The following is a 24,304-nucleotide window of genomic DNA, read 5'->3' as shown; positions in this document are numbered from 1 at the left end:
ACAACCCGAAAGCTAAAAAAAATAAATTAAATTTGGATAATTGGTAATTTATGTTATTGCCGTACTTTCAAAGATAAAAAGTGTTTTTCGGCATCTCAATTTGCATATTTAACATGGTTTAAAAATTGAAGAGTCTATAAGTTTAGATTCTATAATTATTGCTGTGAGAAAAGCTGTCATTTTCATGGGACTAGTTTCCCCTAACTGGAAGTCTTATTCTTGTAAAAACTCAAATAAGCCTAGGCCTACGTTCAGTTGAAAGGTTAAAACTTTGTGCCATTCAGTTTGATTTTAAGTTTGTTTATGAACAACAAAAGTTTATTTAGGGAAGTCACACGACTTCGCAGTTACAGTCGGATAATATTCTGCTTATAAATAATACAATAGTAAATAGAGCTACCAAACTGTATCTAGATCTAATTAATAATTAGATAATTAGTAATTATAGTCTTTATTTTGAGTAAATAAGCTAGAGTCTAGCTGCTTGGTTCAAAATCAAATAGATCTAGATTCTAGATCTTCTTATTAATCTTATCTTCTAATCGACTAATGATAATCTAGATTCTAGAAGTCTAGATCTAGATCTAGCTAGATCTAGTCTGCAAGATTCAAGATTGAATGACAACTGCTAGATCTACTGGGCTGTGGTTGGGGTAGTGACTAGCTATACTTATACTATATTATTAGTAGTCTAGTAGTAGTGAGTGGGTAGGCCTAGAAAAATGGCTAGATTCTAGATTATTTGTATAAAGTATAATAGTTTTTCTTACTATTTGTGAAATCTACTTAATTCTCAATTTAAACATGACAACTGAATAAAAAACGTCCATACTTTATCCTCTAGGCACTAAATTTGGGGGTTGTAGCGAGTTTAGACTAAATTATTGAATTTTAAATTTATTTGTCACTCACAGCTATGATATGACGGATCATCCATGACAACCTGGTTAAAAGTTGAAAGGTTTAACTTTTTAAGTGACCGTGAAATAGATCTAATTTTTTTTCACAAGAGAGTTCCTAAAAAGTAGAATTGGCCCGTCTATCGTCGGGTAATATTTTTAGAGGAAAAAAATTTAAGAGAATGTCATCAGAAAAGAATTAAAAAAAAGACAAGACAGAAGTGATTTTTGAATTCTTTTATTTCTTTAATTTTATGACATTTTTTATTGTACAAAAGAGCAAAAAAAAAAACCATGCCAGGTAAACGTATCCATTCAAATAGCGGTCACGTGGTCAAAAAAAATAAAAAAAATTTGGTTGTCATTTCTCGGTCGATCTTATAAAAAAACGGTTGAAGATATTTGATTTATTTTTTCATAGAATGATAAAACTAATAATGCTTTACTGTGGAAATCAATTTTGTGATATGGAAATCTATATTTAAAAAGTTATATTATTTTGAATGACACCGACTTTAAATTTAGCCAACATCCCCCAAAGCAATTTTTGAAAATGCTTTTCTGGCATATTTAGCCTTGCCACCTATAGCATGTTTTTATAACGTGAAAACCCGCCATTTTACTCGTGATAAACATTTTTAAAAGTAATTCTAAGAAGGTCTCTGGAACTAAGTCGAAAAACTCGCCGGAAGTCATGGTCCGATCCTTACGCCATGTTCTGGTTAGCAACCAAGGACGCTTTTAAGTTAGTGAGCCTCCCTAAAGTATAAGCCTAGGTCTATATAAATATATATAATTATAAATTTAAATATATAATTTAAATATTAAATATATTTATTTATATTAATATTATTAGGCCTATAAATAATATAAATATTATATTAGTTTAGAGTTTAGAGATTGAGATTCTATGCTATGAATAATATAAAAAAAATATAGAATAGGCCCCTATACTATAGAAATGAATAAATAATAAATATTATTATTAAAATATTATTTTAATATTTTACCATAAGAAATGGGTACCACAAACCTGACCTCACATTTAGTCATTAAATAAATGTTCAGTTTCTATGAGACATAGATCTAGCTAAAACCAATGCCTATATCATTAACTAAACATTAACACTGCTTTTGTTTTCCATTGTAGAAAATGTTAAACAGAAGGCAAGTAAATGTGCAAAGACAGAATTTGGCAGCAATGTGCAGGTAATGTGTAGTGTCTGTTCTCTACTAAGCTTTGTATAATGTGTATTATTAAAATTAAAGTGACACATTTGGCAAAATAATTGTTCAGTTTATTAAAAGATTGGATATTTAATGCACAAGAAAAGAGTTATTGTGTGGTTTTTATCAACCCACACAAGTCATGGAGTGACTCATTGAAATGAAAGGCATTTAGTTTCATTTTAGTGGAGTGGATAGGTAGTTCTGTAACTAATTGATAATAGGGTTTTTATAAAAATTAAATCTCAACCTTTCCTGTTAACAAAAACAATGATTATTGTCAAGCTCTTATTATTCATAGTCATTATTTTCCCTCAGGATATCGGTGAAATCTCTGATAGACTGTGCATGTCTGTACACGCATGTTGATGATGAAAGTGAGGAATTTATCAACTTCTGCGCAGTTTTTGAGCAAATGGTCTCTCATAGACTACGACGTAAGCATTCTGGTTTTACTATTTAACATTGCAATTTAACAGAACAGGTTCAAACTTTTTCATGATTTACCTTGCTATCCCTACAGCTTACCAAAAGAAGGTGTGGTTACCTGGTCAGGGGACACCGCGACATTTCTGGGAGGTCCTTGTGGAGAATCACCACAGCAACCGTGGCTTGCTGTTCCCCTCCTGTATCCCCAACATTGAGGTGATAGAGATGATCAAGTCTCCGAAAGCAAAGGTACACATTTATAAACCAGCTCTCAATGGTCAGAGGTACACATTTATAGATCAGCTTTGTACTGTCAAAGGTACACATTTATAAACGAGCTTTCAATGGTCAGAAGTACACATTTATAGATCAGCTTTGTACTGTCAAAGGTACACATTTATAAACAAGCTCTCAATGGTCAAAGGTACACATTTATAGATCAGCTCTGTACTTTCAAAGGTACACATTTATAGATCAGCTCTGTACTTTCAAAGGTACACATTTATAGATCAGCTCTGTACTTTCAAAGGTACACATTTATAGATCAGCTCTGTACTTTCAAAGGTACACATTTATAGATCAGCTCTGTACTTTCAAAGGTACACATTTATAAATGAGCTCTCAATTGTCAGAGGTACACTATAGATCAGCTCTGTACTTTCAAAGGTACACATTTATAGATCAGCTCTGTACTTTCAAAGGTACACATTTATAGATCAGCTCTGTACTTTCAAAGGTACACATTCATAGATCAGCTTTCAGTTGTCAAAGTTTAAAGTTTTATAGATAAAAATAGTTTTTTTTAGTTTCAGACATCACAAGTAAACAATATTCTAACGACAATTTCTTGGTTTTCAAAAGTATAACTGAATAAAAATAGATCTGTGTAAGACAAAGTTATATAAAAAGCCAGGAGTGAATTCATTGTGCTGCTATTTTGTTTAGTATTTAATGTTTTGGGAGAATTAAACACATGTATTTGCTTTAATAAAAGATATGTTGTTTAAGTTGTTACAACTTGCCTATTTTTTTAGCTAAGAGCTTTTATCAAGATAGCTTTAATGGAGAAGAGATTGTCTGACTACCTGTTTTGGCTACTGGACAATTCAAATTTAATAAGGTATGAACTGAACTGATACATTTTACATTTTTACTTCATACTGGTAATTTTTTTAAAAATATTATTTGAATTTGAATTTTTTTAAAATTCTACATTACAGTAACTACACATTTTAAATTAAATCTTTTTAACTAAGCTGCATTGTTTACAACTTCTTTTAGAGAGAGCTATCTAGATGGAGCACTTATGCTGTCTGAGGAAGCCTCTGTTTTATGTGGAGACTTAATTGGTCTAAATGCTATAGACTTCAAGTTAGTTTTATTGGTTTTTTTTAAACATTATCTTATATATGTAAGTAAAGTAGTAAAGTTCCCTTTTTAAACCTGACGGTCTCTTGGGCAAGTGAAATAGAGTTCACTTATTTCTGTGACCTCGGCATATGAAGAGATAGTGTGGTCAGCGCTATGCCCAGCTGCCTTTACTTTCCCTAAAGTGAGTTAGGTACCCATCAGCGATGGGTGGACTCAGGGACGGTCTACTGACTTGAACCGTGATTCGAATTCAAGACTTACGGGTTAGCAGTACAGCTCTCTACCACGAGACCACTCCGACCCCCTTATCTTATGTACTTGTTAACTTATAATTAAATTTTATTAACAGCTTAGAGATTCCAGAGCACTTATCTTTAATTATTGCTTTCTCACACTTCAGACTCTTAACATTAAAATTTTAATCATTGTTTTGCCTCTTTCAGTTTTTGTTTGAAAGGAAATGAAAATGCACTGCAAGGCCCATATGAAATAAGTTATGCCCCTTTCTTGAAATATAAGCAGTCGTAAGTGAAATCCTCACAAATTAAATTTATTGAAGTATGCATTTTATTGTGGAAGTACATAAAGAGATGTGGAGAAAAAAAATAATTTTAAAAGTAATTTTATGCCAAAATATATTATATATTATTTTTCCAATTAAAATGAAAATTGTTTTTAACATTTAGTTATAATTTATGAATTGATTTGAAAAATCTCATTAACATTGTAAATTTAATAAATGATCTTTTCTGCATAATAAAACCAGATCTGCCAGCCAGAGCATTGATGAGATTGAGATGCAGCGGCTTAGTGGAAAAGTTTCTGATGATATTGGGATCCCTTGCAATATCTTAACAGAAAGTAACGTCAATGATATTTTACATTTGCAAAACTTAGAGAAAGAATTCAGGAGTATTAAAGAGCAAAAGGTCAGTTAATAAATCTTTTTCTTTTTTATAATCACTCAGGTTTAAAATTACATCAATATTTACCAAACTGCATGCTGTTACATTATGTGAATGAATTAACTGTGATTATATAACATTAATACAATATAAAAATTTGAAACTTATAAAAGTAGATGAAGTTTGAGTTGATTAATATTTAAATCAAATTATTATTGTATGTAAAGTTAACAATCTTATTAATGACTAAGCCCATTCTAGTTATACTTAAGATTTAAATTAATGAAATAATCTACTTAACTCATTTCTGCTTACTTTTTAAAAAGCAGTGCATCTTATTTTGAGAACATATTTTAATTAAGTCAGTTACCTGATGGCTTCATATGTTAAATGATTTTGTAATTGTTTACCTGAAGGATTACCTGGAGGAGTTGGTGCGTCTGCGTGAGCGACAGATGGGGGAAGCTAACCTTAGGCTGGAGAGCTTGAAAGTTGATCGAAGTGTTTTAGAGAAAGAGAGGGTTAAAGAGCGTAAAACAATGGATGCCTGCGTTTTGGAGCTTCAAGCTGAAATGTAAGAGTGCTCATTCAGATTCTTGTTTTAAAGTTTCATCATACGTATTTTAAAAATATCTATATATATAATTCTCTTCTGGGAGACGCTAGAAAACAAGCTGTAAACACGCTCCCTACCTCCCCACCCCTACATTGTCTTAGTGAGCTGTGTTCACTCTAAATGTTTACAAGCAGAACTGGGTTATGTGACAACTATTAGGGGCAGATAAAACGGTTTTAAACGTAGGGGAGGGGGAGGGGGGAAGGAAGGGGGGGGGGGGTTATGGTCCTTAACGAGCTACTTATAGTGTTTTAAAGAAATATTTTCAGTGGCAGCATTGGTACTGTCGAATTCACAAATTATGAATTACTGTAAAGTAGAAAAACAACAACTAAATAGCGGCGTATGTTATGCCGCGGGCCGGCTCGTTTTTTTTAAACCAAAAAATTGACATCTTTTTGTTGAAAGTATCTAACATTTTGTTGAAATCAAACAAAGGATTGGTACTCCACTTAGCTTTTCTTCTGCATAGTTAAAAATATAAATGTTTTTATACATTTACATAAAATAAAACATTGACAACTTTTCTAGACAATTTGAATTTAGACTCCGTTCAATTTGTGACTAGAGTAATTTTAGCTAGGAGTCAAATGGGGATAGAAATTTGTGAACAAAGTGAACATATTTTGTCATTATTAAAGCTAACATATGAAAAAAGAAAGCAAAACTTTTGAGTCCTCACTGAACCGGTTTTTTTTTCTGTAAATAGATCGAAGGTGAGGAAAGAGAATAGTGCACTGAAAGCCCAGGTGGCGTCACTGAGACAGTACAAAGAGAGGATGGAGTTGAAGGAGGTCCCCATGGTGGACATGGCCACCAGCAGAGAGGGCAGTGAGGAGAAGCCGGAGGACCATGTGGAGATGGATCAACTGGACGACAGGTAAAACATTCATCCATGTGGATTAGCTGGATGACAGGTAACCCATTCATCCGTGTGGATCAACTGGATCACAGGTAACCCATTCATCCGTGGGGATTAGCTGACAGGTAACCCATTCATTCGTGGGGATTAGCTGGATGACAGGTAAACATTCATCCATGTGGATGAGCTGGGGGACAGGTAACCCATTCATCCGTGTGAATTAGCTGGATGACAGGTAAACATTCATCCATGTGGATTAGCTGGATGACAGGTAACCCATTCATTCGTGTGGATTAGTTGGATGACAGGTAAACATTCATCCGTGTGGATTAGCTGGATGATAGATAAACATTCATCCATGTGGATTAGCTGGATGACAGGTAAACATTCATCCATGTGGATAATTGGAGAAAACATTCATCCATGTTGATCAACAAACGACAGGTTTAACATAAACTGATCCTAGAATATCTAAGCGTTCTTGCTTTATACAATTATTTACGTGCAGTGATTTTACATTAAAGTTTTTTTTTGTTTTTTTTGTTCCCTTTTTCAAACTAATTTTTGGTTGACTATATTTCATAACAATGTTTAACCCAAATTATTTATATAAAAATTTAAATACATAAATCTTTGATCAATTAGATTCACTATGCAGCATCGACCAACCTACAAACGAAAGGAAAACGTGATTCCTTCAGACCTCAGGAGTATCATGTCATCTGTCTCTGACAACATCCGACTGAAGGAGGACACACAGAGCATGGTCCCACTGACTGGATCTTTGGCTGATGTAAACGTGGCCATGCTAGAGGGCGCTACCAAGGTTTGTTTGTATATCATAGGCTGATGTAAACTTGGTCATGCTAGAGGGCGCTACCAAGGTTTGTTTGTATATCATAGGCTGATGTAAACGTAGCCATGCTAGAGGGCGCTACCAAGGTTTGTTTGTATATTAATTATTATTGGCTGATGTAAACGTAGCCATGCTAGAGGGCGCTACCAAGGTTTGTTTGTAATTCATTGGCTGATGTAAACTTGGCCAAGCTAGAGGGCGCTACCAAGGTTTGTATATCATAGGCTTTGTTTGTAATTCATTGGCTGATGTAAGCGTAGCTACGCTAGAGGGTGACACCAAAGTTAGTTTTTATATCATCAGCTGATGTAAACATAGCCAGGCCTTGTAGCTTTGCCAAGGTTTGTTTTCATAAGTAGGCCATTTTGAGCAAAATTGAAAAAAGTTCTAACTTTAAAACCTGCAACAGAAGTCCACCTATTCTGATCTGTAATCCACTAAATTGGGAAAGGAGTGGTGGAGAGACATTGGGGACATGTGGTAGTCATGTTGTATTTGGGAAGGGTGGAGAGACGTATATGGGCAGGTGATAGTCATGTTTGTGTGAGTCATATGGATAGAACGCTGATAAACTTGTCTGGAAGAGAATTTCATTCTTTACACAATCAAACATTTAGTATCCAGTGATGTATTGAATTTTAACTTGTAATTTTTAATCAACAGGAACATTCAAATAGTGAGCTGAAACAAAATCAGTGGATACAACCGGGTGAGAATTATCTTGTTTTGGTTTGAAAATTATTTTGTTTTACATAAAAAAGATGTACAAGTATCTTTCTTGTAATAAACTATGGTTTTAGTAACTGGTATTACCTGAGAAATGAAAAGCTAACTAGTATGACTAGCTGGATCAATATAGCTTTTCCCCAATGTGTTATAGTAAAATGCACTTTACCTCAGAACTACATCCTTTTCTCTTAAGGTTGTCAATAGTTTGGTAGCTGGAATATTTATATTTTAAAGATTGCCAACACAATCAGAAATTACTTAAACAATACACAAATCCAAAAATTATTATGTCAGGCTATTTGTAAACAATTACTACCTTAAGTCTTTGGTTCAGTGGCTCAAGTCTGTTACAGGTCCCAGAGTCTACTCAGCTCTAATAGGTACCTGACTCATGTCAAGGAAAGTAAGACATTCGGGTTGGTGTTGACCCCACTATCCTTTTATAATTCATATGTATATATCAGAAAAACAGGTGAACTCTACTTCATTAACCCTATAGACTGCCAGGTCTAAAAAGCGCTTGTTACTTTTTTCAAATTTAGGGATTAATAATAAGCAAGTACAAAGAAGAAATAGAATGTAGAATAACTGTATTGTTACCCTTGTTTTTTAATTAATTAAATTTTTTTGTTGACTGTAGAGCTGATGGCTGTCATGTCAGACAAGCCAGACCAGAAGACACTGGACGCGGGTCAAGTGCAGCCGTCTGAACTAGCTGGAGGCTCAGTAACAACAAAGATGGTCGGGGAAGAAAAAATTCCGGAGGTGAATGTTGAAAGTTTTGTGATAACAAGTGACAACCTGGATTCTGCAAGCAGCAGTGGCAAATCCAGCACACATGAACTGATTGATGATACAAATGTGAATAATTCTGGTGGGGTAGAGGTGAAGACTGGTGAAGGGAGTGTTGTGAAATCTTCAGATTCGGATAAAGACGAGGAGGCAAGCACATCTGAACCAGAGATCATCAACAAAAGTAGTTCCAGCAGTGAGGTGGGGGACGCAGCATGGGAACTTTTGGATTCAGATCAACAGGAGAACAGGGGAGCTGACTCTAAACAAGACCAACAGGAGAACAGGGGGGGTGACTCTAAACAAGACCAACAGAGTGAATAAAAACAAGAGTGTGTTTACTTTCCAAGGTTTGGACCACACTAATATCAATTGTGCAATATAATTAAAGAAAAACCATTGCTTAAGAGTTTTTTCTTTTTCTAACAAGTACTTAATTTAATTTCCATGTACAGCTGCTACTCCATGTTTACAGATTTTTAAATAAATCACAGGCAAAATTGGGAATATAATTTGCTTCTGCTATCAGTTTCACTGCACAAACTGTAGGTTGTACTCATCATAGATTTGTTTTCTAGAAATATGTGTCCCCAATAACAACAGAGTTTTTCTAAAACTATACTTTTAATTTGTTGATGAACAAAAATATGTGCTTTAACTTTGTTTCAAATACTTAATGATAAAGTTTATGAACCATTTGATGCTATTTTTACACATTTTTAATTTTAATAAATGTCTTAAGATACTGATTGTTGTTACATTGCAAAAACATGGTAAAGATAAAAGTAAAATATTCAGGAACTAGTATTTTACTCATACAAAAATTCTTTACATTCTTCTAAAATGTGTATCTTTTATTTTGTTGCATTTACTTTATAATAACAAATCACTGTTTTAAGTTACTTTTTTTTTTGTTTCTTTATAAAGTCATTATTTTATAACAAAATTATTCTTGTTCGGGTGTTGCATATCAGCAAATTATTTGTTTACCAATTACTTGGTAAAAATAATAAGTTTAAAAATATTTTTTCTAAACTTAATGAAGTTTTTAAAGTTTTTTCATTCTAATTTCTCATTAACTATATTACTTTATCATCCGGAAGTGTCAGTATTATGTAAAATGAGCAATAATCTTAAACTTTCTAGTTTTTAAATAATATCAAAATGTCTAAATCTTGGTAAATTCAAATCTTAAAATAATCTTTTTGTTTTTACAAGAAATTAAAAACCCCTATGCTACTTTTAAAATAATGTAATTTATTCTTTAATGAGCATTTTTTTTAAAAAAATCTTTTTAATGGACCAATAAGACAACAATGTGTGCATTTTTTTTTACATTAGTGATGATAAAATAACATTCCCCTTGCTTATCTGCTGTTGGTGTGCCATGAAAATTTTGATTTTTTTTTTTTCTTTTACAATTGTTGTATGTAAGTATTGTAAGTAATGATTCTTGAGGCATCTCCCTGTATTTTGGTACAAAAAGGAAAAATGATGCTGAATGTTTCTCAAAATATATTAGCCATCAAAAATATACAACAAACAAATTCCAGAAGACATTGAATTTTTTCCAGTCAATTAGATGATGTAGTTTGATGGTATTTTATTGTTGATAATTATGTGTAAAGTCTGTGTTAGTTTGGTGACTGTGCTCGTGTTGAGCTTAATAGTTTTTGTGCTAACTGTCTAGATGTTTTAACATTTCCACTTTGCTTTTTGGCGAATTATTTGTTAATCACACACACACATTTATACATATAAATACATATATATACAGATATATATATACACACACACACACACATATATATATATATATATATATATATATATATATATATATATATATATATATATATATATATATATATATATATATGTAATTTTGACCAAAAACTAATATATCTGCACAGGAATGTACATAAATTAACATATCCATTTTTATGAACAAATACTATATGATTTTTTTACATTTGATTCACTATAAAGTGGGGAATGTTTTGATGCACCAAGATTTATTTTACTGTTTTCAGTCTGTGCACATAGGAGTGCTTGAATAGAGAATTTAATTTGAATTTTTAAATTAATTTTTATGCAAAAATAATTTGTATTGTGTACATTTTATAAATACCTCAGGAATTGTGAGCATTTTTGTCTGGAACATTGCTTTGACAGCACTTCGTTGTTCACCAAATATAAACACATTCAAAATTTAAAAAAATAATTCCTGCTTTGATTTTTCATTTCACCCCCCCCCCCCCCCCCCCCCTCCCTAGAATGTTAGAGTACAAGTCTAATATTTTATGAAAATATTTTTTAAGGTGAAATTTTATAAAAATATTTTTAAGTAAATTTTATGAATAGGTTTTTAAAAAAAATTTAGATGTTTTATTTTTAAACAGCCGAAGCTGTATTCTATTTCATTTATGGTTTATATTTATAGGTATTTGAGATGAAATGATGATTTAAAGTACTCAGCATAGAGAAAAATGTGATGAAATATTTGGTGAAATTATCTGATCCCTGGTATTAAAATTTTAAAAATAAAAAAATAATTAAATTTAAAAAAAAAACGTGTAGTGTATTAAGATGAGTTGAATAGTACTGAAAAAAATGGAGGAAAGATATTTTTATGCTAGAATTTGTAAAAATTAATGTTCATTGGTTCATTAAATATACAAATGTTATATGATGTTAAATATAGTGATAATTTTTAATTACAAATTACGTCAAGGTTTAACAAAGATTCAGAAATATATAGAGCCTATGCCATTTACCTGCGCTGTTATATCTAATGACAAAAACATTTTGTTGTCTTTGCCAACCACTCAGACTTTGGATAACCTGTTTATTTGTGTTGTTGTTGTGCACTAATCTAATCTGGTTAATTTGGGCTCCTATTCAGACCTTTTTTAAAAATAAAACATTTTGTACTGCTAATGCTGGTTAACAGAGACAGTTCTTTCTACCCAGATTTTTTACAGTAAATAATTCTTGTCATAAAGACAGTAATGCTTCATGGCAGACAACTTGGAGTGGCCTAAAATGAATGTTAAAAAATTAAAATGCAAATTACAGGGGCCACAATACATATTATCAATTTGTTTTTTATTTGTATATTTTTTTTAAATTAATGTGTGCATAATTAATGTTGATTGTTAAAAAAAAAAACACACCAATCAATGTACAGTATTTAGCTCAAAAAAAGCATTAAATGTGCTGTTTGTATTCAAAGATTGGCCTGTTTTTTGAAACTTTACTGTTGTGATATCTTATTTGTCTGGACGTTCATAAAATATTACATGAAAAAACGTGTGGTGTTTTGTGTTCAAAATAAACGTTCATTTGGTCAGGAGGAATTTATTTATTTATTTGCCGACTGTTTTGTGAAAAGCAAGCGGATTACCATTTTAGAAATGGACTTATGAACATTAGCGTACAAAAACTAACTTTCCAAATGTAGTTTAATTTTTGAAAAACACCCTATTTAAAATTTTTTAGTTTTATCAGTTTGCCTATTCCACTATTTTTTCGTTCAATACATAAGCGAGTATCTTAGTAATGCTGGGGAAAAGGGGTAGGGGTCAGAAACCTCCACCCCCATTAACCACCTAATGACAATGGTCTCACGTTTAAGACACAGCTATGCCGAATCACTTGGGCGGACCAAATACCGAATAGCTTTAAGTACCGGACTGCTTTGTTTAACGTTTTTGTTTTCTGTCGCTCACACCTCGACCTAACACAATTATTTATCGTCACGATTTAAGAACTTAAAATGAAGTCAGGCGGGCGCTGTGTTGCGCCCCCCCCCCCCCCCCCCCGTGGTTTACAGAATACTATACAAGACATCTTACTAGTGGGGGAGGGGGGTTGTTAGATGACCTGAGGGGTTCCTAAAATACCATATAAGACATTATACGCACGGGGTAAAGAGAGAAAGGTATTAGCACATTAGCAAACCCAGAGGCGTAGCGAGGGGGGTGCAAAAAATAGCAAAATATATAGAGAAAAACTTGAGGGGGGGGTGTGCAAATCGAAAGTTTGAAATTTTGTCCCCGGGAAGGGTTGCTACGCCTCTGGGGGTGACACCATTAAGTGCCGCACAGGGTGACACCCGACCTCGCTACGCCACTGAGCAAACCTATCAAAAACACCCTTAAAAACAAACCCTCCCCTAAAAATACAACAGCACTAAAACACCATACACTATGATCCATTCTTAACAGTACTACCAACACGAAAGCCCATATGTCTTTCAGCTTGTTGTACCTTGTGTGTATGCCAGTACATTCCATCTTCGTGTTCCTGGGGTCGACGGAGAACAGGATGGGAGAGATATAAGTAGGCCTACATCATTTTTGTGTATCGTCAAAACGTTGAACCGGAACAGGAATGTTGTTTGAGATTTGGCTCCGCTTCGATAAGCCTGTCGCTTGAAAGCTGTAAATATGGAGTGCTAACCGTTGGTTCCCCCCCCCCCCCCACACACACCCCCCACTTTCCCCCAAATGGTAGCTCTCCCACTTTATGATACAGCTATTGAAGACAGCCCGCTCGTGTCGATGTGAATGCTTGTAGTAAAATAACTGTTACACACACTTATATATAGGTAATATAGGTCATATATATATATAGGCCCTATATATATATATATATATATAAGTCATATATATATATATATATATTATATATATATATATATATATATATATATATATATATATATATATATATATATATATATATATATATATATATATATATATATATATATATATATATATATATATATATACCAATGCCAGCTCTGGATTCTAGGCGTGTAAATCATGCAGCATTAGCTACATTTCTATTACCTTCCTCTTCTTTTATCTCCCAAGTTCACACAGTAACTTTTCCCTGAGAGTTCCAGCGCATGCCTCTAGTCCATCCCCACTTTGGAGTTTTGATGCCCTTGTTAGTGGGCGCTGCCTCTTACTTCTACACAGGTGTTCAAAAGAGATGCTTTCTGGCCATTCTAATTTCAGAATGCGTCGTAGACATTAGTTAATGAAGGTTAGTACCAACCTCTTGGTGTTTGATTGCGTGTTTTGGAACGCCGTGGCCTAAACGATAGAACGCTAGGCTGTTAACCAGAAAGTCACGAGTTCGAATCCGGGTCCAGGTCAGAATAACAACCCTGAGTCCACCCAGATCTGATGGGGAAGTACGGTCGCTGGGCAAAGTGCTGACCACACCTTCCCTTCGTATGCCGTGGTCAAGAAACACGAACTTTACTTCATCTGCACAATGGATTGCTAAATCTAAAGAAGATTCTTTACTCCCCCCCCAGAGAATGGTAGCACCGAGTGACGCCATTTAGAGGGGTGACACCAAGACAAAAATAGAAGTAAAATGCTATTTACCTGTTCAGTTAAAGAATAATTAGAGTTTAAAAGTCTTATAAGTATACATTGACCAACTCGACAATACATACACACACACACTCACGAATAGGCATATATATATATATATATATATATATATATATATATATATATATATATATATATATATATATATATATATATATATATATATATATATACTTTTTTCCTTTGGTGTGTGTAGGTGGTGGGGGGGGGGGTGACACCATGAAATGCCACACCGGGTGATGCCCAACCTAGCGACGCCACTGTGTAGAGATGCGGATATGGATAGTTTAACGGGTGTGTAAAGCGTTAATGATAAAGGTTAGTGTTATGTTAATACATGGATGGAACAAGCTTGTTCTGCCCTACCTGTTCCGTATGTTACATAATGTCTACACACAATACGACATACGGTGTATGTTGTACTGTGTCAACCTATGACAGGCAGTCGTCTACATCCTTTGGTAGTTATAGTACAAAATGTCGCATTGCTGGTATGCACGTTAATTATTCCTGTTGGGGTGGGGGAGAGGAGGTGAGAAGAGAGAAATAATTGACAGGGAGATGTAATGTAATGTCCTGAACCTATAAAGAGGTCATCCATAAATGACATGCTTTTTTGACGATATTTACCCCCCCCTCTCCTCCATCACAAAAAGCGACCCCCCCCCCCCCTAAAATGACGTTACACCAGCATATAACCACCCCCCTCAAAACAACACTTGAATTTCCCTTAAAACATCGATTTTTTTTTCCAAAATCTTGTCTAAATTCTGTCAACTATTATAATTTATAAAAAGTTTTCTAAAATGCGAAATAACGGCTAAAACTCGTTTTCTAACATAGCTTTTTTAATAATGCAAAAGTATGACGACACACCATCTGAACCCCCCCCCCCCCCCTCCCCTCATCACACACATTGTCAAAATAAAATTACGTACCCCCCTCCCCATACGAGTGTGACGTCATTTTTGGACGACCCTTAAGCCATGTAACTGTTTATACTGCCTAAAAAAGTGGAGTATATTTAAATCTTCGACAGAGGGACGGAGTAAATCCTGATTTAGGGATTTAAAGACACATCTGGTCTTGCTGATGCGTTTAAAAAAAAAATGTATATATTCGTCAGCTCCATCTTAATTTTTTTGTAATGATATGCGATGAGGGGGAAATGAGTGAATTGTGACGTCACACGTTTGGAATGTTCAAACGTTTTTTTTTTAAAATTAAATTTTCAATTTTGTAGTATTCTTGAATTTGTTTTATGAATTAGTTTAAAAATGTATCAATATACGTTATATTGAACCGGGTCAAGTAATATAGATCTAGTAGAAAAATAAATGAGTGCAGAGGTTGGAAGAGATGTCTGTAGGCTGAAGTTGGATGTCTTCTGTTGTATGACAATTCAATAGGCCTATTTGTGTGGTTTTTCATATCGATGCTTCTTAGCTTTTACACATTTCCTTTTTTAGTTGCTTAATATGAAAAAAAATCTCTGCATTAGTCTAAATAATTCCCTGCTTTTCAAAAGTAAAATGCAAAGGTTTGACTGTAAACAGCATATATTTAACTGAGTTTCAGAGTTAGTCCTAGACGTAGAACTATGTTCGGCTTTGCAGCCACACTGGAACCCTTCCACTTCCCGCGTTTCAATATCCCGGATGTAACTCATGCGCATGCGTAAACGTTGAAAGAAGCATAGCGCACCCTCTCTGCTTATTGCGAGAAAAGGTAAATTAGATTTTAAAACAAACTAAATTTTTGTAAATTATTAGACCAATAATTATGTATGAGCCGTGCAACATTTTCATTATGTAACGAGCTTCTAAATTTTAAGATAAAACTTTCTACGCATTAGTCCTGCTGCCTTATTATCATTCTTTATAAAACCTTTGATTTTATGATGATGGACAAAATGGCGGGCTTGCCATTTCAATAAATTTGTTGCTTTACGGTTATTTAGCCACGCTGTTAACTATACGCCCTTTGGTAGTAGATTAAAGATTGCTTTATAATTGCCTAGCATAACCAGATTTACTCATAGTAACCAGTTATTTGCATGTTAATGGGTTGTGTAGTGTGCAAAATGTTCATCATTTCCACATCAAGATGCTTTTTTTCTCTCAGCGCAGGCAAACTTTCGATTTGTTATTTTTAGGGCACCTCAAGTCATTCTGCTCGACCCCCCATACATTGATTTTAAAAATGTCTGGTAAGTTGGGGCCTCTCTTCACCCAGGCTGGTAAGTTGCAAAAGTTATCACAATTATTTAGACTAAGTCTGACATTTTTAAAGGAGATAATGTAAGTTTTCTCTTAAACCATGTTTTAGTTAGATTATCATTATGACATTTAGGCCTATTAAACGTTTTTAAAAAACACATGTGACATTACCTATGTGACCAGCATTAACCGTGTTCTTTTTCTTCAGAAAAATCTAAGGATGATCCAGTTGAGGAGGAGGAAGAGGAAGAAGGTGAAGAAGAAGAATTTACTGTAGAAAAAGTTGTTGATTCAAGAATGCGTGGTGGAAAAAAGGAATACTTGTTAAAATGGAAAGGATATCCAGAGTGAGTATGAACATTTGATTTGGAGCTTATGAAAATGATGCATCTATTCTAGGTTAAATTATGGATTTTTTAAAATAAAATATTCTGTTATTTCAAATACACCATTAAGTTCCTTACCCCTTAAGAGAACATTTGACACCACATTTAAATATCTAGCTTACTCGGTTGACGAGAAAAGAGAGAATTTGAAAATTAATCAAAATTGAAAATGAATGACAAAACAGCGTTCTTGGCATAACATGACGTCGTCGACTTGTGTACACGAGCTTTTAATTCCCGCCATGGTAATTGCGTCAGCTTAGGTAATTTACTCACCGGAAAATAACAAAAAGCAACTGGTTGATAATAAAACTAGATCTAGTTATTTTATTATTTATTAAATTCTACTCTACATGTTATTCATACCATTTTATGAAGTAATGAACACCTGCATAAATCAAATGACCATAATAAATATTTTTATTTCAAATTCTAATTTTAAATAATAAATAATAAATATGCTTAAAATAATATGATAGTAACAGTTATGATCGTTTATAAATACAAATACATTTTACACTCAATTCACATTATATTGAGTCAACAGTGTGGCAGCTGAGGTTCATACATGGTATTTTTTTTTTTTTCATCTTGAAAACATGACGTAAGTGTGATTTTTTTTTTTTAAATCTCCAAACATCGTCACTCGCGTGATTGCTTGCTTACGTTTACTATCCTGTGGATGAAAAATCCCACCACGGTCGCGGGTCACCGTGAGTTCAGCAGGCCTATAGTACACGTCATAGCATGAACACGCGTACACGAGATGGTCGGTGTCTTCACCTCTCTCTCTTCCCCCCCCCCCCCTCCCTCTAGCCAATTGAAAAACAGACCTACTTCCCTACTTCTGGTCATTTTTTTTAAAAGTTCGGTCATTTTTTTTTAAAGTTCACATATCAGGCATGCAAGACAGCCAGCCAGTGGCGTAGCGAGGTCGGGTGTCACCCGGTGCGGCACTTAATGGTGTCAGCCCCCCCCCCCCCCCAAAGGCGTAGCGACTCTTCCCGGGGACAAACTTTCTTTCAAATTTTCGATTTGCACCCCCCCTCAAACTTTCGATTTGCACCCCCCCCCCCCCCCCTGCAGCCAGCTGTATTAAAAAATATTTTTTAAACTAGATCTACGTCTAGCTTAAAAAAAATAAAATAAATAAACGCTTAAAATGCCCGTAAACAGATTATTTAGCGCCAAAAAAAAAAAAAAGGCCGCTGAACGAGCATTTTTTAAAATACGCAGCAATGAAAAGGGCTAACGGCCGATCAATTAAGTCTAAAAAACGCCCGTAATTAGGCCTAGCTCTGAAAAAGGCCACTGAACGAGCATCACTAATTATATAAACGAATAGGCCACGCAGCGTTGACGAGGTTAACCACCGGTCACGAATTAAATTCAATGCAGCTACTGTCGGCCCACAGTGAAGAAAAAATCAATATACTAATAAAATTACAAATACAAAAATAATTTCCATAATTTTAATTTTTCTGCACACGCTACAATTGAATTATAATTAAAATACTAGACTTAACAGTTCATTCCGCAAAAAACAAAAACGAGTTGTTTCTGTGAGGTAACTAGCGTAACAATGACGTCACGATAGTAAACAAAGCGGACAGAAATGTCTGCATGGGTACCTCATATGGAAATTCGATATAAAAAAGGCGAATCAACATAACTGTAATTACTCATTATAAATATCTCAATTATATATTTCTGCATCTGTACCAGGGGGTTTTGACCATGTACTGGGCCGTTTAAGGCGGCAGTTCAGTTTTTCCCAAGAGTACTTGACAAGAATAGCGTGTATTAATTAAAACCACATATCTGGCGATTTTTTCGGTTATTTTCAGGCATGGCGTCCATTTATTTAGCATATCGCATTAAAATAATGATGAGAATTTGCGATATTAGCAGTTTTTTTCATTTGTCGTGGATAGGACCCCTAAAATAAACGTAAAAACCGTCAAAAAACGACGCGTGACGTTTCAGGGTCAGAGGTCAATCCAGCCATATAAGCAACAATCCGGCCTAATCTATTCTAACCAGAGATCCAGAATTGTCTGCAGCTATTTGGACCTGAAATTAAATTGCTTAACATTTAGTTAGGCCTAGCCCTGCACAATAATTAAAAATATAGGCCTATTTTAATTGACTGAAATTTTTTTATAATTCCACACATTTAAAAGCACAGATCAATAAAATATCGCGTTACATTTTTGACGAAATTTTTTTATTTCCATTGGGCCTATTTAAAAAATGCAACCTAGTATAAAACAGCATGAAATACCACATTTAGATGTGTTAATGTAAAAATGTACTTTTTTTTTATGTTTCTTTACCAGTCCAAAATTTGTTGAAAAATGTGGGCTACTACTCCTGAGCCCACTTATCATCTTGCATGTGTATTAATAGACCTAAAAGCTCACAATGACCTCAAGTGCTATTTTAAATTTGCTTTGTCTAGGGGGAAAACAAAGATATTATCAACAATCTCAAATAACAATACTTTTGCTGTGATGTATGCTTTAAACCTACTGATATCGAAACAAATATAAACTCACAGTGATCCTAGACTGTCGGGATTTTTATTCAGATAAGAAACTGAACGGGCTATCATAGGAGCATTTATTTTTCATAGTTCTTGAATATATTTTTAAATCTAGCTCAAGAAACAATTTTATAAACAACTTACAGCACTCACGATTGTTCTACTTCTTAGTTGAAAAAATTCTTTTCACACAATTCTGGCTTCTGAGTACAAACAAAAATAAAGATTTAGTTCCAAACCCAGTAACTCCAAGAATTGATAGTAATGAGCCGACCCGCGGCGTATATGCTGCTATTTAGTTGATTTTCTACTTTTCAAATTTATAACTTGTGAATTCGGCACTACCAGTGCTGTGATTGAAAATATTTTCTTTAAAACAATATCAGTAGCTGGTGAATGTCGATTACCACACCCCCTCCCCCGAAAGCAGCCTCCCCTTAGTTTCAAAATTAAATTATCTGCCCTTAATAGCCGTCACTAATTTGACCCGGCTCTACTTGTGTAAACATTGGGCATGAACTACAGATCGCCAGATTGGATGGAGGGGGCGGGAGGAGGGTTAGGTAGTTGGCTTGCTGCGGCGTGGTCCATGAAGAGAATTATTTATATAGATAATTGACTTAACTCTCTAATTCACTTGGCAGTTTTAAATTATTTTGTATATAGACATTGGGTATTTAGAAATCTTAGGCCTACTACTAACTAGTTAATAGCAAATCCACAGAACTATTTAACACAAAAAATACTAGTTGGATGAGCTGTATTCCCTCATGTTTTCAACTGGTAAGACTTTTAAATTGTCCTTCAGAGTTACTGATAGGATTTTAAGCAAACATATTTAACACAAGGAGACCATAAAATAAGTTGTAGTTTAGTATCTGATCTTGAGATTTCCAAATTTGGAACACAAGTGTTCTTGTATGTTTTTGGGCATATTAATTCTGTTTCCTTCCTCTAGGGTCATGCTTTGTTTTTTGTTCAATGAAAGTTTTATTTCTAATTTTACACCACATGCATCTTTTAATGATTTTGAAGATGTTTTTTTTTAAATTTATATTCTTAATTAAGCTTCATCTCTTATCCGAGGCGGTTGAGAGAGTTAAATGTCTTTTTTAGGTCAAGTTCAGGCCTTGGTGTGTATAGATGAATTATTTTAATAACTTGCAATTATTTTTTCCCCGATTACTATCCCAGTATCATAAGAAAGATAGTTTTATTAGAGCAATTTTGTTCTGGCTTCAGCAAGAAAAATGCATGTGGTGTTTTGAGTTATTTTTGCCTTTCCCCCTGATCCAATACTTTTGTAGGTTTTTGAAAGGGCTAAAGAGGATGGTTTACCATTTGTCTGCGCTCTCAGATTTTATAGTATAGTTTATCATTCTAGTTTAGTTTGGACTTGTGAAAATGCAGTGTATAAAGTTTTATTATCTGTTTATAGTACAAACATAACAGCTAAAAGTTTAATTTAGGGCTACTTGCTTGTATAATTTTTCCTGTAATTTATTTTAACACCCAAGTTACTGTTGTACCGAAGCAGTTTCAGATCTACCATCCATAGAAAATTGATCGCTAAAGATGTCTAAAAATAAAAAGTATACCTTGCATGAGTTGTTTTGCAGCATTTTTTTTTCTTGTAGTCAGTGGTTTCCATTTTGCTAAACACCAGCTCTATATGACACTATTCTTATTCGACTCATGCAAAATTGCCAAAGCTAACTTTGGTTTTTAAAACAGCATTTTTGGCTTTGAAAGCAGCATGTCACAATGTAATACCTCCGTTTTCATTTATAAAATAAAGATTATGAAGGGGAACTGTTTCAATTTGTTTTTTATACACTAACTTGCAAAAATATATGATTTTCTTTAAATTTTTAACTATGCGCTAATATTTAAATAGCTGTATTGAAAAGTGTGTCTCAGTAATATCTGTTGAATACCTTAACTAAAATTTAAGAGGCATCACATTTTCTTTATAGCTCTTTAAATAATAGTGTACAATTTTATATTTATAGAGAATCGTTTCTTAACTCTGTTTTTATTTTTTGTTGATAGCCTAATAGATATTTCACACACTTAGGTCAAGTTAGTTCTGTTTGTTTTTATTGTTGGACTTAGTTTTATCTGGTCTACTTGTCATGTTTTAATATGGTAGCCTATATGGATCTTGTCATCTGTATAGAGGATACATGCATGTATTTCAAGAATATTATATTGCGATGCATGCCTTTCTTACCGGTCAGATATATATGCGTTTGTTGAATTATTCAATTGCTGAAATGCCTGGAGCTTAATTTATACTTCCTAGTTGCCAGTATTTTTATTTGGTTCCCATAGAAAGATGTTGTTTATTACAGTTCAGAGAACACATGGGAACCTGAAGAGAACTTAGACTGCCCAGATCTGATTGCAGCATTTGAAGAGAAGAAAAAGAAAAAAGATTCAGAAAAAGGTGCCAAACGGAAATCAACTTCAAATGGAGCAAAAGATGACGCAAAAAAGAAGAAAAAAGATGTAAGAAAACTGAATCAATTAAAAAAAATTTAATAGCTCTTTTTTTTTTGCCAGATTCAAATTCTTACATTCAAATCTACTTTATTTTGTAGGAATCTGATAACAAGCCTCGAGGTTTTGACAGAGGTTTAGCCCCTGAGAGAATTATTGGTGCAACAGACAGCAGTGGTGAACTCATGTTTTTAATGAAATGGTATGTTTTAAATCCTATTTCTTTGTTGGTTAATGACCTTAAAGCTACAATTGTGAAGTTGGTAAGGGGGGGGGGGGGGGTTAACCACTCTGTATTTTATAACACCTATGTCTAAACATTTTGTGACCATTTTAACATATTTGAGTGTTAACCTACTGTTACAAATCTCTTGGCTTGTATCTAGGCTAAATCACAAAATATCAGTTTAAAATGAAGATAGCACTTAGTGTTTAGTAAAGGATGTGGGATTATATTCCACCTAAACCTTCTTGATGCCTAGGCCATCTGGCTTTTCTCACCTTAATAAATATTCAGAATTAAATCGGTTTTTTTTTATTGTAACAAAAAGCCACCTGTTAAATGGTTTCAGACCAAAATGTATATATATATTGGTTCCTTATGGTTTTAAATTGATGTTAAACTACTGGTTTATTTTTTTAAAATGTGAGGCAGGTGAAGAATTCTCTTTTCTTTTTTTCTTTAGGAAGGACAGTGATGAGGCTGATTTGGTTCCTGCACGACAAGCTAATGTGAAATGTCCACAAATTGTAATAGCATTTTATGAGGAAAGACTTACCTGGCACACACACAATGATAATGATGATGATGATAAGAAGGGAGATTGAGTTTAAAAAGATTGTTTATTTGTATGTCTTTGTTTACTGTGAGTTTGAAAATACATGATGGAAAACCCAGTCATTTTTCTTTACTTTATTTTGGATCAAGCAGTCCTTCAAATGATCTGTTACCTAAAATAAAAAAATCTAATACGCTGAATCTAATCTGTTACAGTAATTTTATGACCTGTTATAGAATTGACTCTAAAAAACAAACAGTGCATATTCTTTAATTGTACAACTTGTTTATTTTTGCCTGTCTTGGTTGTTTGAAAAAATGACTTGGTTTTTCTTTTACACTTTCTTTTATGTAATGATTGATTTTCATCAAAGCTTCTAGGAGCTCCATTACTATGTGACATGAGTTATTTCTGCATAAATGGGTCAAATGTAAAAATGCTTCATATGGAATGAACAGCGTGTTAGTTTAAGGAGTCGCATATTCAGTTTTAGATTCTTGTCTAGAAAAGACATCAAGTAAGGCTTTATATGTCTGTATAGAAGTAAACCAATGATATGAGTGGCATAATATGCTGTTGTGATCAGTTCAGTTATTATGGAAATGTTCAGGTTCTTGGTTTTAAATAGTTTTTTTTTTAATTCTTTCCTTTTAAAAGTAGTAGTGTCATTTGGCCCAAATCTTTGCATGCTTATTTTTAGATCTGTTGCTGTGTGTGAAGGAGAATATGGTAATTTTACTATTTGCAGTTGTCTTACATCATTTACATGTTGTGATACTCAGCTGTCATAAATGTTCTGTTCATAACAGCCATCTGAGTATCTCAGTATTTTTATGTTTTAACAAGTACCAGCTAGACATTTTCTATGTATTTGTATTTAGTTGAATGGAAATTGGTATACATTTTTACTGGCAGGGACATGCTTATCATTGTCCTGGTGGTAGTTGAGTGAATTGGGCATTTCTGTTCCCCTTGCGTAACTTTGTTGATGGGTTACACTTTTTCTGTAAACACTTCACTCAAACATGTCATTTTTTTTAAATTCGGCTAGAAATCAAATTATTATTTACAGGTTCTTTTTGTACTTTGATGTATACAATTTTAAATTGAATAGAGATATTGAAGTCTAGGCAGAAAATTACTTGTTTAGGATAAACTCATTGTACATAATCATCGGGGTTCATTTTTCCAGCGCAGAATACTTTTATATTTAAAAGGTCTTCATCTGTTGTAAGGTTTAGAATGTAAAAAAAACTTTCAGTTTCTAAAAGTTAGACTGTCTCTAGCATTAGTTCATCATTTGAAATTTTTATTGTATTGTCAACAAATAAAATTCATGACCAACACACATTTTTTTTGTGATTATTGCAATGTGTGATAACTAACAAATTATATTCATTAAATAAGGAGCCCAAATGCAAAAGGGCTTAAGTGTATTCAAGACAGGTTTCTTAAAACAAAAAATCATTTTGTACAGATAAAATTTTAATTCACTTTTAAAAAATTAAGTGCGAAGCTGGAACTGGTAAATGTGAATTTAAAAATTAACTAATTTTTTGTGAAAAGAGTACTTGAACCCAATAGTATTTGAGTGCCCAAATATAGTGATGATTCAGTGAGAGGGGGGGATTATTAAGCAATAAAATGAGTACTAATTAGGTCAAGTGCATTGCATTTCATAAATTCTTTTTAATAACTATATTATTAGGGTTTGCTGATAAGTTTTTGAATTGATTGAAATTGTATTAGCCTAACAAGTGTTAAATGTTT

At 33.6% G+C, this 24,304-nt stretch overlaps 2 protein-coding genes across 4 annotated transcripts; both read left to right on the top strand.

Moving 5' to 3' along the window:
* The first annotated feature begins 242 nt into the window (after positions 1-242).
* Positions 243-9,452, top strand: LOC131934502 (RUN domain-containing protein 3B-like). Of its 2 annotated transcripts, none has more exons than XM_059290550.1 (13): positions 243-262; positions 2,050-2,108; positions 2,445-2,563; positions 2,650-2,804; positions 3,590-3,675; positions 3,837-3,926; positions 4,370-4,450; positions 4,693-4,855; positions 5,248-5,405; positions 6,157-6,327; positions 6,955-7,135; positions 7,829-7,874; positions 8,535-9,452. In XM_059290550.1, the coding sequence occupies exons 2-13, from the start codon at positions 2,053-2,055 to the stop codon at positions 9,008-9,010; spliced, it is 1,782 nt and encodes a 593-aa protein (XP_059146533.1). In that variant the 5' UTR covers positions 243-262; positions 2,050-2,052; the 3' UTR covers positions 9,011-9,452. The 2 variants fall into 2 exon arrangements, with proteins under 2 accessions (XP_059146533.1, XP_059146526.1); XM_059290543.1 differs by lacking the exon at positions 243-262 and adding an exon at positions 276-386.
* A 6,260-nt stretch (positions 9,453-15,712) lies between these two features.
* LOC131934518 (chromobox protein homolog 1) lies at positions 15,713-23,880 on the top strand. 2 transcript variants are annotated; one of them, XM_059290561.1, is made up of 6 exons: positions 15,713-15,831; positions 16,259-16,312; positions 16,531-16,669; positions 21,608-21,764; positions 21,857-21,957; positions 22,442-23,880. In XM_059290561.1, exons 2-6 carry the CDS (start codon positions 16,306-16,308, stop codon positions 22,581-22,583), a joined length of 546 nt encoding a protein of 181 aa, XP_059146544.1. In that variant the 5' UTR covers positions 15,713-15,831; positions 16,259-16,305; the 3' UTR covers positions 22,584-23,880. The 2 variants fall into 2 exon arrangements, with proteins under 2 accessions (XP_059146544.1, XP_059146543.1); XM_059290560.1 differs by having other exon boundaries at positions 16,259-16,342.
* The last annotated feature ends 424 nt before the right edge of the window (positions 23,881-24,304 follow it).

The sequence above is a fragment of the Physella acuta genome, unplaced genomic scaffold, assembly GCF_028476545.2.
Source record: "Physella acuta isolate Inbredline_101_S28 unplaced genomic scaffold, ASM2847654v3 ptg000109l, whole genome shotgun sequence".
Taxonomy (NCBI): Eukaryota; Metazoa; Mollusca; class Gastropoda; family Physidae; genus Physella; species Physella acuta.
This window is presented reverse-complemented; position numbering and strand designations above follow the sequence as displayed.

Coding starts and splice junctions, on each gene's coding strand:
- LOC131934502 (XM_059290550.1), top strand. CDS start 2,053: ATGTTAAACAGAAGGCAAGTAAATGTGCAAAGACAGAATTTGGCAGCA. Junction 3,676..3,836: donor GACAATTCAAATTTAATAAG/GTATGAACTGAA, acceptor AACTTCTTTTAG/AGAGAGCTATCTAGATGGAG. Junction 5,406..6,156: donor TTGGAGCTTCAAGCTGAAAT/GTAAGAGTGCTC, acceptor TTCTGTAAATAG/ATCGAAGGTGAGGAAAGAGA.
- LOC131934518 (XM_059290560.1), top strand. CDS start 16,306: ATGTCTGGTAAGTTGGGGCCTCTCTTCACCCAGGCTG. Junction 16,343..16,530: donor GCCTCTCTTCACCCAGGCTG/GTAAGTTGCAAA, acceptor CTTTTTCTTCAG/AAAAATCTAAGGATGATCCA. Junction 21,958..22,441: donor CTCATGTTTTTAATGAAATG/GTATGTTTTAAA, acceptor TTTTTTCTTTAG/GAAGGACAGTGATGAGGCTG.